Source organism: Culex quinquefasciatus, chromosome 1 (genome assembly GCF_015732765.1).
Source record: "Culex quinquefasciatus strain JHB chromosome 1, VPISU_Cqui_1.0_pri_paternal, whole genome shotgun sequence".
NCBI classification, from domain to species: domain Eukaryota; kingdom Metazoa; phylum Arthropoda; class Insecta; order Diptera; family Culicidae; genus Culex; species Culex quinquefasciatus.
The window spans coordinates 106258112-106274075 of record NC_051861.1 but is presented as its reverse complement, the minus strand read 5'-3'; the positions used below and the strand labels follow the sequence as shown (position 1 = coordinate 106274075).

The window sequence follows — 15964 nt, the reverse complement described above, 5'->3', positions numbered from 1 at the left end:
TATTTGAGGAGTACTTTGATACAGTAGATAAAATGTGGTTGTGTTTTTCCTTCCGTTTTTGCAGCTCTCCAGTCGTACACGTTGAACGAAAACAGCAGCGCCCTGATCAACGCCACCAACCACGTGTACATGTCGCTCGGGAACCTGCTGAAGCTGTGCGACGAGGTCCTGCTGACCGCCGACAACGAAAACTGTCCCTCGCTGAGCAAGGAGAACGTCAAGGAGATCGTCGAGCTGGTCGAGAACGCCGTCAACAATCTGGTCAACCTGGCGAACGAAAAGATTTCCGACAAAGCTGCGGGCAGCGGTTCGGGCAATCACCACTCTTCAAACACCCTGCAGCGACCCGCGGTGGACATCGCCGGCCAGCGAACCTCCCTCCCAGATATTCCGCTCACACCCCGCGAACGGGACATCCTCGAGCAGACGTCCCTCAAAACGGTGCGAGCCTCGCACAGTACCGAAAGTATTCTCCGCGACTCTAGTCCTCCCCCGAAGCCCCCACTCCCGGACCGGGCCCAGGATCCGCCCCCGCTCCCCCCAAAACGGAAAAGTCAACACTCGAAGAACCACTCGTTCCACGAAACGTCCGACGCGGACTCGACCTTTCTGGGCGGTGGCTGCGGCGGGGCCCTGGACCGGATGTCGCTCCGGTCCCGGTCGCCCGAAGATAACTCTAGTCTGCTGAGTGCCAGCGCGGGTTCGCTGGACTCGGCCCTGAACCACTCGCGCGAGGAGGACGAACTCCGGGCGCTCACCAACACCAGCTCCAGCGCCATCACCACCGCCACCATCCATGACAAGGCGTCGCTGCTCGGGCTCGGGCCGGCCTGCAGGAACAACAGCAATGTGAGTAGAACGTAGAGGTATTTGGGTGTTAGCTCTTGCCCTGCTTCCATTCCAGAATGAACAGGGACGTTGCCAATCTTTTCGGCTCTCCAAATATGCTGCCGGATCTTTTCCCGGAGCTATTCCGGATCATCAACTTTGTACTGGTTTGACGAAGGGCGCCGCCAAATTCCGCTATTTTCTCAGCCCGAAGAATATGTAACTGGAATCTTAGCTCCCGTTTCGGACAAAGCAACAACCGAATAAAAAAAAGTCACCCTGGCAGGTTTCGGACTTTTTTATAGAATTAGCTAATTTTAAAGCAAGATCATTAAAAAGCTGCCAAATTTCTAATCTAATCTAATCTAATCTAACCCTAGCGCAGCCAGTCTTTCGAGGGCATCCTGGAAAATGCCTTAGGTTGATTAACGCCTAGCATCCTCTTGTCATTATTAACAATTGCAGTGCCCAATGCAATAAATTGCTTTGAAACATCACAAACGTTAAAGCGGCCAGGCCAACTGCGTAAAGTTTACCGCAAAGATGATTCGTTGAATTGGATTGAGTTTGAGCACGAATGTTCAAACAACAACACATTTCTGAATCTACAGGGGAGGAAGAAACGTGGGGATCCCCCGCTCACGTTCCTGTTTGTTTAGGCAATTCGTTGGGAGCCACCATGCTAAGAAGTTTTGGTGCTCCGGGACCCTCTAGGGATGGGACACTGTATTTCCACAAATGCCCTGGACACTACTTGCCGTGGTTATAGCGCCACAACTCGCTTCCTGTGAATAGAAAAATATATGGGTAATTTATAACAAATAAAAACATGAGTAATATTGGCAACCCATTTAACCCCACTCTGAATTTTTATGTTCTCTGTTTTTTAATGAATGAAGTATATCTTAGCTTACCTTTTGATGTAGTCGAACACCTGCAAAAGCAGGAACGGACTTACCTAGCACCACAAACCTTGTTTCACCAACACCGACTCACCAAAGTCGGTCGACACTAGAGTACCGTTGAGACGTTGAGAGAGAAGCAAATACATGTAGATCTCGATGTAGATCCTCGTGAATGACTAAACGACCATCTTCCTGTCGTTGTATGCGTATGCGTGTGCTGCTATCAGTAGTGGCAACCAGCTATCGTTGAAGCACGCGGTAGCAGGATTACAGATGGAGTGATCTTCGCGATGATGGCAGCCGATTTTCCCAAAATTTTAACTCCGGAAATCATGCGCACGAAACCCGTTTATTTTCACCATTGAAGAAACCAAAAATTCGATCACGAAATGTAAACAATAACAAACACGTTTTGTTTGGCTGACCGTTCTGTGCATTGTTCCGAGGTTTGGTTGAATTTGGTTGCCGGAGTAACGAGCTAGTATTCAAAATGCTTACAGCAGTCGGGCATGTACGTGTGTCAAACGCGTTCTGACTAAAATCCCTTTGGTCAATATGTCGCACCTGCAGCACTTTTCAGGGTTTTGTTGAATATCTCAGGATTGAAATCTCATTTTAGGGATCTGTGAAGGTCAAAAAGTGAGGCATTGAGAGCTGCACTAAATATCGTCATGAACTCAATTTGGCCCAAAATCGACTGGCGACAAGATAGCACGATCACGATGATTTTTACTCTTTATTCTGAACGTTTCTTGTTTTTGGCCACCAAAAACCGGTTCTTGAGTAACGAACTGACCTCAATATGTAACATCTTCTCAAGAAGATTCAAAGAACATTAGTCTGACCATAGATTGTCATATCTATCTACAGTCATGCCCGGTTTTGCACTGCCCCGGTTTTGATTCGCTTAACTGAAGCACAGAGCTTATGGGATTTTGGCTATATGGGAGGCATTGGCTGTAATCGAATGATAAATCTACCAACATCAAAAAATTATAGTGTTTTGGAATCGGGATGATGTCAGCTATCGATTGCACTTATAATTACATGAACATTTTCACATAAATACGTATTTTTCCTGTATTTTGAAAATGCAATGTTTCTGGAAAAAAACACTCAAAATTATTGTTATTGCAATATGGGTTTCAAAAAATCGGGATTTTTCATACAATTCGAATGTAATATTGTTTTTTGAAAATACTAGAAAATTTCACAAACCTACGCATTTTTTGAAAAAAATACTCCAAATTTTAGTTTTCAACAATATGAGTATCAAACGATCGGAAGTTTTTCATACATTTCGAATGTTATTACAAACATTTTAGAAAGTACTAAAATTTTCACAAAACTACGTATTATCTTTATTTATACAATGATCATTTGATGTACTCTAACCTAATTTGTAGTTAGTTTTAAGTTTTTTTGTTTGTAGTTTTATCATATTCGAACTTAATGATGTCTCTGTATACGATAAAAGGCTTGCCCTTATGTATATTTTTGAAATAAAGATACAAATACAAATATTTTTGAAAAATACTCAAAATTTCATTTTTTCACAATATTTTTTTTTATACATTTCGAATAAACAACAAATTATTTGAAGATTCAAAAAAATCTCAAAACTACGTATTTTCGAAAAATATACTCAAAGTTATGATTGAGATTTTTTCATACATTTCGAATATTTTTTTTTTTTTGAAGTACTAAAATTTTCTAGAAACTACATATTTTCGATAAAAAACACTCAAAAATTTCAGTTTTTTTAAATTTAGATATCAAACTATCGGGATTTTTTTCAAACATTTAGAAAGTTGCATCACATTTTTTTAAATACTTAATTTTTTCACACACTACGTTTTTTTGAAAAAATGCTCAAAATTTCAGTTTTTTTTCACAATAATCGCAGATATTTTAATAAATTTCGAAAGCTACAACATTTTTTTTAATACTCAAAGTTTTCAAAAAACTACGTTTTTTCTGAAAAATACTCAAAATTTACTAAATTCGAAATGTTTGAAAAAAAAATACGATCATCTTTTACCCAACTGAAATTTTTATTGTTTTTTTTTTCTAAAATACGTAGTTTTGTCAAAATTTTGAGTATTTTTCAAAAAAGGTGTTATTACATTCGAAATGTATGAAAAATCCGATCATTTGTTATTCATAGGGTTTGTTGAAATATTACGTCCAGAGATTTTCGGGATTTGAGAACAAGTGAACCGGATTTGGCCAAACAGTTTTTGGCGATTTTTTAATGTTTGGGATCTAAAAGGACCCCATTAAGCAAAAGTGCCCACCTGCAGTTGCTACTCGGTTATTGACCAGGACCTCTAAAAGTTACATCTTCCCTTGTTTCGCACCTTTTCAAAGGCCTCGTATCATGCTGATCAATACCGGCGCCGGCTACGACCAGAGGTAGAGCCACTGCACAGTGGTCCAAATCGCAAAATTTAGAGTATAGATTTTCCGAAAAATTGTAGATTTTTGGAGCTTGGGTGTCTTCAGAAGAGTTAGCAACTTTTGGTTTGGTTGAAAATTAGGGTGGTTCACGATTAGGGTGATTTTCAAAATCTAACCTTTCAAGAATATTTTTGGGATTTTTTCTTGTCTTCTAGGAAGTTGTTGGGCTAAAAAACTAACGGTTAATTCCATCCAGAACAAAAACCCTAGCTAAACATTTTTCTCTATTCTCCTTCTCGCCTTTTCAAGATTTGGGACGAAGCGGACTGCAGCGGCATGCAGCTGCTGAGCGGTGGCGGGCCCATCCCGACCGACATCGCCGCCCTGAACAACCGCAACTCGAACGAGTCCGGCTTCGAGTCGATGTACTCGCTGCGCATCAGCCGGGACCACCAAACCAGCAGCAGCACGTCGTACAAGTCGTCAAACACGTACAGCAGCAGCAGCACGACCAACTCCCAACTCCACAAGTCAGAATCTATCCTGGATGCCATGGGATCGTTGGGGGGCGGTGGCAAGCTCATCTCGATGATCACGACCGGGCAGCAACATCTCCAACAGCAGCAGCAACAACACCAAAAGATCGATACCTTCGTGACGCAGGCCAGCGGCGAAAGCGGGGACATTGTGCTGACGACGGCGACCACCGAGGTGTGCTCGTCGCGGGTACAAAAGGCCAGCCTGTCCAAAGTGATACAGTACGGTAGCATCGAAGCGAACGACGAGGTGTTTAGCGGCATAGAGTTGAACGACAAACCGCCGGCGCTTCCGGTGAAGACGCGATCGCACAGTATTAGACGGGAACGGCACCCGTCTCAGTATGACAACGTGGACGACGCGGAACTGGAGCGCGGGTAAGACTTTATTCAGCATCACCCGCAATATCCCCCTCTCTAATACCGTTTGCATAACTCTTTTTAGCTCCCAGGACACGTTCAACTGCGCGCTCCATCAGACGGGCTACCAGAGCCGGCAGCAGATGATCAACAATCTACCCAGCAAACACATCAGCTTGATCGAGCCCCGCCACATGAACCACTTTAGCGAGGAGCCGCCGCCTCTGCCGATGAAGAAAAAGCACAGTAAGTACTACACAGCTTCCAAATGACAGAGTTCCTCCCCGCCCCCCCTTCGGTATTGTTTGGTTAACCCCCGCCATCACCTCGTCCACCCGAGATTCCTCCGAATTTGTGGTATCATTTGCTCCCGTAACTTGAAAATTATGGAAACGGATTGGTCATTTGCACATCCCTTAAGTTCAACTTGTACCTTGACATCACCACATTTGGTCGTAATTACCATTCTTGTATAACCAGCTTAGAGCGGATCCTAGAAATAAATATCCCGGTTCCCATTCCCCGTTGTCGTATTTTCTTCTAACGTTATTCCTTGATCAAAGATTGAAAAGTTTGCTATCATGCCAATGTAAGGGCATCTCCACCGCACGGACCTAAGCTGAGAGCCAAAGCTAGATAATTTTCGCCAGCACGTGATTTTTTTTCTTCCTAAATGCTTGTTGGATGAAAAAATATGCTATGTTCTAGAAAGTTGTACGGAATTTAATATTTGATCATTTTGAAATGTTTATCTTGATTCCACAATTTTAAAAATATTTTTTTCGAAAGGATCAGAAAATGCCAAAAATGATAATTTTTTTTATATTGAAAATAGAACCATTAATTTTTCAATTAAAGAAAAGGAGGTTGCTTGGAAAAAATACTACAAATGTTAAAATTTTCTTATTTCCTTTTTTTATTCACTGTATTTTAGCAACTCTTGGGCAATTTTATTGGAACTTTTCGATAAAAAAATATTTTCAAGAATGGACAATCCTGGACACTTTTTTTATAAAAAAATAATACTGAATTTTCAGTTAAATTAAACTTTAAGGGTCTTAAAGTACTTTTCGATTGTAAATTTAATTTTGTATACAACACCGCATGCACCAAAAACATTTGAGTCAAATTTCCATTTTTTTTTAAATCATAACTCTGCGGCAAAATGTGTGTCCATACTTTTCTATGGCTCAGAAGTTGCGGTAATTTGTCCCCTAAAACATATAAAAGAAAACAAAAATTCAAAAAAAAAAATATTTCGAGAATTTAAATTTTTGTTACAAATTGGCGTCTACCATTTCTTTTCTCAATGGTCCTTATTAGGTACTTGAAACAAATAAAAAAAATTTTAGTCGAACAAATTTATATGTAAATGTCAAACCATTTCTATTGAAGTTTGGTTTGCTGACAACAGATATAAAAAATGGGTTTCTAATGATTTTTTAGCTTAAGTTTTTTTTTGGTAATTTTGTAAAATTCACTAAAAATTATACTGAATACTGAATATACTGAAAATATTACTAACCTAAGTTAAACAAACATTAAATTGAGATTCATCGTCTACCATTTCTTTTCTCAATGGTCCTTATTAGGTACTTGAAACAAATAAAAAAAAATTTAGTCCAACAAATTTATATGTAAATGTCAAACCATTTCTATTGAAGATTGGTTTGCTGACAACAGATATAAAAAATGGATTTCTAATGATTTTTTAGCTTGAGTTTTTTTTTGGTAATTTTGTAAAATTCACTAAAAATTATACTGAATACTGATTATACTGAAAATATTACTAACCTGAGTTAAACAAACATTAAATTGAGATTTATACACATAAAGCAACCTTACCAATTTGTGATCTGATTTTCTTTAAGAAACACAAAGACTTATCAATCACCTTGGATTTAAAATAATAATTTCCTATGCAACTAATAAAGCATTATTTTTAATTTTAATTGCAAAATGCTTGTTTCACAATCCCAGTTTATTCTTATTTTTTATTTTTTAATAATTCCTTTTCAATGTTTTTTTTTTTGTTTGAAATGAGTATTTGGATGTAATTTGATAATTATTTTAAGTTTGCTTAATTTGATTTCGCTACCTTTTCAATATATTTTTTTAATAATGTCCTGTCCTGGTAGTTCCTTTAAAGGCTGGTACAAATTTTATATAAAGTTTTTGTCTCTCTCCCCCCCCCTTTCAAAATTGGCCCAAAAAATTAAGGAGGCAAAAAAATATTTTTTCAAAAAACTTTAAAATTTCATGAAACTTTTCGATGTTTAAATTTGTTTTTGGCTTAAATTTTTGTTTTTGTCAAATCTTTCATTTTTTTGAAAATTGATGATTGCAAAACAACTGAACTAGTGTAAAAACACTTTTTCCATGCAAATGCTAAAACTATGGCTTGTTATTTCAATAACAATGTCCCGCCCAGAGCCGAGGGACAAAAATTTTCAAAAATATTTGCAACGGCCTAATCAATTTCTAAGCAACCTAGATCGAACAATCAACAATTATTTCAATAACAATGTCCCGCCCAGAGCCGAGGGACAAAAATTTTCAAAAATATTTGCAACGGCCTAATCAATTTCTAAGCAACCTAGATCGAACAATCATAGTTTATATATGACGAAATCCAGTAAAAAGTTAACAAATGAAATAACGAGCCATGGTTTCAATATTTCAACGAAAAAAGTATTTTTTTGCGAAAAAGTTTTGAAATTCGAATTTGTTTATTTAACCTTATATTAGATTTTTGATTAAGTATAAATTTATCTATAAACGAATTAGTCTTTCATTTGAGGTGTATTTAAACTTTGCTAAAATATTTATTTACTAAGTAAACACAGTTAAGGAACGGAGATAAGCAAAAACGAAGTCTGATACAAATTATACTTTCCCATAATTTCGCTGCCGGTCAGCGCATATTTGATTGAAAACAAACACTTTACTAGATTATAAGTTTAGAACTTTGTGGTGGAGATGCCCTAATATCATTGACCAAAACTCGATTTATGTTCAATATATTTCAGTTGTTGGCAATTTTTATCGGGTTTCGTCTTTTTGATGAACAATTTAACTAAATAATCCTTATCCTTAACGTTTAAACAACGGAAAATAATACTATTTACTGTTTCTTTGTAACTACGTGTCCAATTGTTTTGGGTTTCTCCAACATATTTTCCGTCACGTGTGTTCTAATTTCCCATTTTTGGATCCCCACTCCTTGGCTCATCATTCCTTCGTAAATCTAAAACATCTGATTAAAAAATAAATTGTAATAATCATCCCGCAAAAGCCGACATCCCTCACACTCAGTATCTAATCCACTTTTGTATGTGTTGTTACACACTTTAGTGTTTCAAAGTGTGGCCTATTCAGGTAAGTCGCCGCGTGTATCAGTCCTGGTAAAGGCAAGAGAGTGTCTGCGTGTGTGTGTGTGCAAAGCCGAGTGTCTTGAATCTGTGTTGTTTTACTCTTTTTTCTGGCTGGTGTAATAGTTTTGTCTATTTTTTTTTTTTGCTGATCTATAAACGAGGGATAATCTTCTTTTTTCTTCATTCTTGGGGGTTCCACACGAATACCATATGCTCATCACAGTTACAAACTTATACTGAACAACAAACAACACAGATACAAACCATGTGCACATACACTAGAAGAAACTTGTTTTACTCGTAGGATGCTAATCTGTGAACGAACTGATACAATCTATAGAGATGCCTGTCTGAACAAACAACAACAAACAATTCGGCCACACTTACCCCTTAAAAAAAACTTATCGATCTAAACAAAAAGTACCTACCACAATCATAAATGTTTTAGTTCTCCTCCTCGACTGTGTATTCTTTCCGTGTTCCTCTAACTCTCTCTCTCTCTCTGTATCTCTCTGCTACCAAAACCTACCAAACTCCGTTGCGTTGCTTTTGGACCGCTTCCGACCCTCCTCGCGCTGCTATTTTGCGTTTTGTGACCAACTCTTCTCTCTTCCTTCCTGTTTATTCGTTCGAGGTTGCGTCACAAAACCTGTTTGAAATCCTTCTACCGTATCTAGATCCGATACTATCCCCAACTCTCTAATTAAAAAAAAAATACTCAAAAAATCTCGATCCTTCTTTCCCTCCCACAGTTATGGCTTACATGGAGATCTTCGGCAGTGCCACCCAGAACCACCAGGAGTTTATGCGCCACTCGGTGCACACGTACAACCTGTCACATCACAGCAGCGGCGGGGAGCAGCACCTGTCGCAGCAGACGCTCCATCACCACCATCAGCAGCAGCAGCAGCAGCAGCATACGACGATGTCCATGACGAGTGGGTCCAGCAATCACAGCATCAGCCACAGTCAAACGATGAGGTAAGATTCAGTTCCCCTCGAAATAACACATTCAATGGAAACTGCGGTTTAAACGGCATGGTGGCATTTTTAGACACCAGGTTTGCACCTTGCGGTGGTGATGCTCTTAATGATTGTTATAGTTTTTTTTTGTTGTACGGTCAGTTCTTTACTGGATCACCGCCCAACGACCGTCGTAATAGGCGGCGGGTCAGATTCGGGATTACAAATGTCAAACCCTAATATTAAAAAAAAATTAAATTAATCAATTGAATGTCAAAAAACTTAAAAAAATGAAAAAATGCTCATTTCTGCTACTAAAAATTCTGACATGTTACAACACTGTTACATACATATCTTTTTCCCAAACAGAGTTGAATAGAAAAAAAAAAACAAATTGAAATCAGTAAGTTTTTTTTTGTCTAATGTTGAGGCAGATTGTATCGAAGCATTTTTTGTATATTAATTATTAAACTGTTTCAAACTTCCAAACTAATTTAACATGTTGAAACATGAAATTTCAGAGATTTTTTATATGTTATGAATTTTTGAAAATATGAATTAAAGGAATTTCTGGTGTTTCAGCATTAAAAGAATTTTAAGTTAAAACATTCCAAAGTAAAATTCTTTAATTTTTTGTTCCTTTTCATAAAATTTAATTTATTCTAATAATTCAACAAAATCCAATAGTTTCAAATTTCTTTTAGGCAATTGGATGAGCTTTCTAGTAAAAATATTTTCGATACTGAAAAACAAGTCTGTCATTTAGAAATTGCAAAAAACAAAAAAACATCAAAAAACCTATTTTTTCAGCATTTTTTTTTAAACCGCTGTATCTTCAAAAGAATTGGACATAGGACAATGGTCAATATGGAGACTTTTATGTAAAATTGTCTGGGGATTCGATTCCCACTATCGGTTTTTGAAAATTTTGACGCTTAGACCACTTTTCAATAAAATAGTTTTAGTAAATGATTTTTGTATTCTTTGTAGGAGAGTTGCTCCATCCTGCATTTTTCGTGCATTTAGGCTTTTTTCACAAAAAAGCTTTAAGCTTAAAAATTGAAAAATCACATGGAAGTGGCCCGTATTTTTCTATCAGTGTATTTTTTCAGAAAGTCCGTCCAATTTCCTACAAGTTTGCCTTTGACCACTTGTTTATACGATGCAACGGCTTCGAGATACAGTAATTTTAAATTACAAAATACAAAAATATTTAAATAACTTACGCTCTTCTCAAATGTCATTATCGAGTACAATTGGCTCCATATATGCAAAGCACAACAGTACCAGAAAAATTCCTGATTTGAGGTGGAATGGCTCTATGTAATAGTTTTTAAAATTACAGAAATTTCTAAATTTTAAAAATTCCAGATTTTTTTCCAGATTCCAGATTCTCAATTTCCATGAATTTCTAAATTTCCAATACCCTAAAATCTTTCAAATTTCATAAACTATGAAAAATCCACAAAATAATATTAAAATCCATGAATTTTAGAGACTCTTAAATTCCATAAACCTGAACTGCCGTTCTACGCATAATTGTCCCATGTCAGTTTTGGACGAATTTGACTTTATTACATTTCTATGTTTAGTTTGATGTGTACTTTAAGAAAAACACATAAAATCTGGTACTTTGTTCGCAAACTCATTAAAAACAACACCAAGTCTGTTTGTCCCATCGTTAAACTTCTACGCATAGTTATCCCACCAAGTATTTTCTAACACGGAATCATCAGTTTTACTAAGCATTATGTCTTGTTTACCAGTTGTATAGCAAGATAATCTCAAATAAGGGTGATAAATTGCTAACTGGGGCAATTAGGGACACATAGGGCGAATAGGAACCCACGGGACAATTATGCGTAGAAAGACAGAAATCGATCGAAAAATTTCAATCGCGTTTTTATCAGTTCCACTTTTTTGAACATGGGACAATTATGCGTAGAACGGCAGTGAAGTTCTTCAAATATTCTTAAAATAATAAAATAAAAAAATAAGTATTATAGAATTTTAAAAGAAAATGATTTTCTATTGATTGGTATTTAAAGAAAATAAAGGTAATTGACAAATTTTAGAATCTGAGGAATTTCTGTAAATTTAGACTTTTATTGAATTTTAACAGTGGAAATTCATATTTTTATGAAAATTTGTTTTTCTTTTGATTTTTTTTTAATTCTTCAATTAAAGAACTTTAAAAATCCGGGATTTCAGAAATTTTAAAAGCATTAGAAATTTCAAAATATTTAAGGATTTTTTGTTATTTTAAAAACTTTAAGAATTCATGAAATTTTAGGATTTTTGTTTTAATTCCTGGAATATAATAATTTTTAGAATTTGAGGATTTCAGAAATCGCCAAAATTTTAAAATTCCAGAAATTCCCAAAATAATCAAATTTCAGAAATTCATTAAATTCCAAAAATTTCTAAATTTACAAAAATACCTTAAACTTTTAAAATTTGAAAATCTGTAATTCTTTAAATATTTGAAATTCCAATTTCTTTAAATCACAGATTTTTTAAATATAAAAACAAATCCAAAAAACCATTGAAATTTCCAAAAGGTTTAAATTCTTGAAAAAAAAAATAAAATTAAAAAAATACCGCAAAGATATTTAGCAAAGTACTTAAGTACAAACATTCTAAAATTACAGAATTTTTTAACATTTCTGGAGTTTTTTTTTTTTTTGAATGGTCCAATAAACCAAATTTTCAGTTTTTGCTTTTTGGGTGTTTTTTAATACCCCTGACTCAAGGCGGTTTCAAAAACACCCAAAAAGCATAAACTGGAAATTTGGTTTATTGGACCTTTAAAAAAAACTCCAGATTTCTTTCTAAAATTTTCAAAATTCCAGAAGTTTTCAAAAAAAATCTCGAATCCCAGTTTTTTAAGGTATTTCTGGAAATCATAGTTTTTTTTAAATATCAGGTATTTTAACATTTTGATTATTTTTGGAATATCATAATTATAAGAGTTTAATTCAATTTCAGGATTTTTTGTATTAGTTTGAGAATTTGAGGAATTTCTGGAGTTTTTGGAGTTCTAGGAATTTTAGGAAATCTAGACATTTAAGAAATATGAAGAATTTCACCTATTTCTTAATATAGGTATTTGAATAGGTTAAGGAATTAAAATAATTTCTGTTATTTTAGAATTTCATTTTTTTTTTTGTTTTTGGTATTGGGTTTCATTTAAGAAATTTTTAGGATTTATAAATAACTAGAAGCTTTACCTTTTTTTAAATTCAAGGAATTTTAAAAGTTTAAAGAATTTTAGATATTGTAGGAATTTTAAAAACCTAAATAATTCAGATTTTTTGGAAATTATGGAATTTCAGAAATATTAAGAAACTGAAATTTTTGAGATTTTTTTGGACACTTTTTGTTTTAATTATAAAAATATTATAATATATTATTGAAGTATTTTTACGCATCTTCACCGAGAGGAACAAATATGTCATTCTTGAACGACGAAACAGCCTACTTTTCTGTACCAAAAATCACAGAATCGAATAGTAACGCTTTTCAAAACAAATGTTCTACTTTTCAACACTGAAATGGATGCTGAAAAGTTGAACTTTTCAGCACTTGTTACGAAAAGTTGAACTTTTCAGCACTTGTTACGAAAAGTTGGACTTTTCAGCACTTGTTACGAAAAGTTATACTTTTCAACATTTTTTTTTGAATCAATGCATGGGCATTTGTCTAATCATCCTGTTCAAAGGGTGTTTTTTCGGAATTGCAAAAACGTTGTATGGAACTCGTTGCAAAACTTGATTTTTTCATCACTCGTCGTATTTATCCAACTCGGTGAACCTCGTTTGATAAATGTATGACTCATGCCGAAAAAAAACCTCTTCCAACTTGTTGCATTAACTACTATTTAAATTTGATCAATTCCTAACCATTTATCGCCCCAAATCTCCTTCCAGCCTATCTCCCTCGCGCATCACGCCCCTCCCGGTGTCACCCCCGAGCTCACCGGGTCTCAGCGTGAAACCACCGGCGCTCCCCCCGAAGCGCCAACGCATCAACAGCAAAACCCCGAGCATCACATCGACACCGCCCGCCAGCCCCAAAGTGTTTGGCAACAACGGTGACCCACAGCTGCCGTCTTCACCGTCGCCGGTCCAGCACCACAGCTGTTCGTCCCCCTCCCCGTCGTCGACGTCCTCGGTCGGAACGTTACTTGCGACGCCCCCACCAAAGAATCACCCCCACTCGGCGGCCGAAGCAGGGTTGGCGACCGCGACGACCACCAAAATCAAGGTATCGCCCGTGGCCGGAGATGAGCGGAACCACCACCACCTTCTAGCGTCTAACTCTAGTACTTCCCTGAACGCCTCTACTACTTCTCCCAACTCTCCGCATCACCACAACACGCAGTTTAACAACAGTTTCAACAGTAGTAGCGCTAACAACAATAATCTCGAGCAGGAGAGGCCCTCCGACGAGGACTACCTGCACCTGTGTGACGCCACGACGACGACGACGATCTTGGGCAGCGATGGCCAAAAGCAGCATTCGCGGACTCCCTCGGACGTGGGAGCTCCGACGACGACGACGAATCTCAATAGTCCTAGTATTAATAATGTTCTAGTCAACAACAACAACAACAGCAATAACAGTAGCGGATCGAAAGCCGGACCGAACGCTTCCAGCCGGATATCGGACGACGACGAGGTTGAAGTGGTTCTTAGGCGCAATAATAAGGTGCTTAACGTTTAGCGTTGATCTCTAACACAGTTTGAAGGGTGTTTTACTAGCAATTGGTTGAGGTTTCTTTGAGTGGTTTCTTGAAAAAAATGAGTTAAACATCACGCGTCTCCACGGAGACACAGTGTTTGCGGTGGAGACGCCTGATGTTTCACTACTATTTTTTCATGAAACCACTCGATTGCTTGTGCTTGCATGCATGTTCTAACAGATTTCTTAACTTTTTCCATGCATGTTTAAAAAAACGCGTTTGTGTTCCAATTACTTCTATTTCAACACCTTAAGCAAAATTCTAACCTCAAAATGTATTCTTAAAAAAACATCAGAACGGCATCACCGCCCTCGAGCAGCAGCAGTCGATCAACCTGATGGAGGAGCTGGACGTGGGCAGCTTTCTGGTACTCAAGAAGGAAAACGAGGACGGGCCGGACGTCAAGGGGGGCCACACGGACGCGCTCATCATTCACGCCACCCGCGTGCAGAAGATTTCAGACGGTAAGTTGGCTTGAGGGGAGTTATCTTTTGTTTTTTTTTTCCACTCCACAATTGTATAAAAATATGTTTTTGTTTTACGTCTCACACACGTTCGCAAACGAATAACCCTTTGGCTCGTTTCTGAGTTGCGCATAGCGTTCAATATCCACTGACAGTTTTGGGGGAGTTTCGTGAAGCTTTGAATTTCGTACTTACAGAGAAAAAAGCTTTAAAGTCATGTGAATTGATGTGAAAATCAACTTTTTTTTGCTGTGTAACTTCAACTCGCTGGTTCTCGGCCACAACTATACCAATCGGGACATTTTTTTTTCGAGTGAATTGTAAGGCTGTCTGGATGATTCCAGAATTTTGCAGAACGCAACTTGATCAAATCTGTTATTTTTGCGAAAAAAAATCTTTTTTAGTTTTGTTTGCGAGTTTGCCGCTAACAAGTTTGCGATTTTTTTTGTCATAGTCTAATACCTCCTTAAGTTTACAATACGTCGTAATAGCCATCTCGACCTCTCGACACTTATGTGGTGTTTTCTCTGAATCAAACCAAATTTCATTAAGAAGCATTTAAAAGTTGAACAGTTCAAGCTTTTTTTTAATTAGGTAATTCGTAAACTCGAAGAAAACACTTTTTTTGTAAAAAGTTAAGCATTTTATTTAAAAAAAACATGACATTACCTTTGTAAAAGTCGTTGTCAAAATTCATGGGCTTTACTTTTTTTTTATTGTGAAAACAAAATTTTGTGAAAGTATATAATTTTGGGATAAAAAACATAATGCAAATTTTTTATCAAATTACATCACCATTGCAACAATTAATGCAACATTAGGCTCCATTTTAAACCCCTTATAATTGTTTTTTTTTTTAAATACACTATTTTATAAAAAAAATACATAATTTGGTAAAAATACATACATTTTGTGAAAAATAACAAAATATTAAAAAAGTATCTTAAAAAATAACATTACCGTTGTTAAAATTCATGGGCTTGTTTTGAGAAAACAAAATCTTGTGAAAGTACATAATTTTGTAAAAACACATAATTTTGTAAAAAAAAAAAAAAAAACATAATATAGTGAAAAAATAAAAAATATTTACATCAGCGTTGCAACAATTCATGTAATTTTAGACTTTATTTGAAATCCAAATTGCAAATACCATAAATTTAAGTATTTTCCATTGAAATTTTTTTTTTAAATTAGAGTGCTTTGGTAAAGAAAACTTCATTGTTGAATAAATTCATGCATTCTTTGGCTTCGTTGAATTCCATATAATAAACAACAAAAAAAATTGTTTTTTTTTTAATTTGAGTACTTTTTAAAAAATATAGTAAATCTAAAAACCTTGCACAAAAAAATTATAGTAAACAAATTTATGCAAATCAGGATTTGTTGACAC

At 36.3% G+C, this 15964-nt stretch overlaps 1 protein-coding gene across 9 annotated transcripts in view; it reads left to right on the top strand.

Annotated features, from left to right (window-relative positions):
* LOC6053284 (guanine nucleotide-releasing factor 2) overlaps positions 1 to 15964 on the top strand; it is a 136403-nt gene that overhangs the window by 105019 nt on the left and 15420 nt on the right. For 6 of the 9 annotated variants that reach the window (XM_038255692.1, XM_038255681.1, XM_038255672.1 and 3 more), the window contains 7 exons: positions 65 to 849; positions 4443 to 5047; positions 5115 to 5275; positions 8384 to 8407; positions 9156 to 9384; positions 13296 to 14076; positions 14406 to 14574. In XM_038255692.1, coding sequence (XP_038111620.1) covers positions 65 to 849; positions 4443 to 5047; positions 5115 to 5275; positions 8384 to 8407; positions 9156 to 9384; positions 13296 to 14076; positions 14406 to 14574 — 2754 coding nt within the window. The remainder of the gene's footprint in view (positions 1 to 64; positions 850 to 4442; positions 5048 to 5114; positions 5276 to 8383; positions 8408 to 9155; positions 9385 to 13295; positions 14077 to 14405; positions 14575 to 15964) is intronic. The other 3 variants (XM_038255661.1, XM_038255700.1, XM_038255663.1) reach the window with 2 other exon arrangements.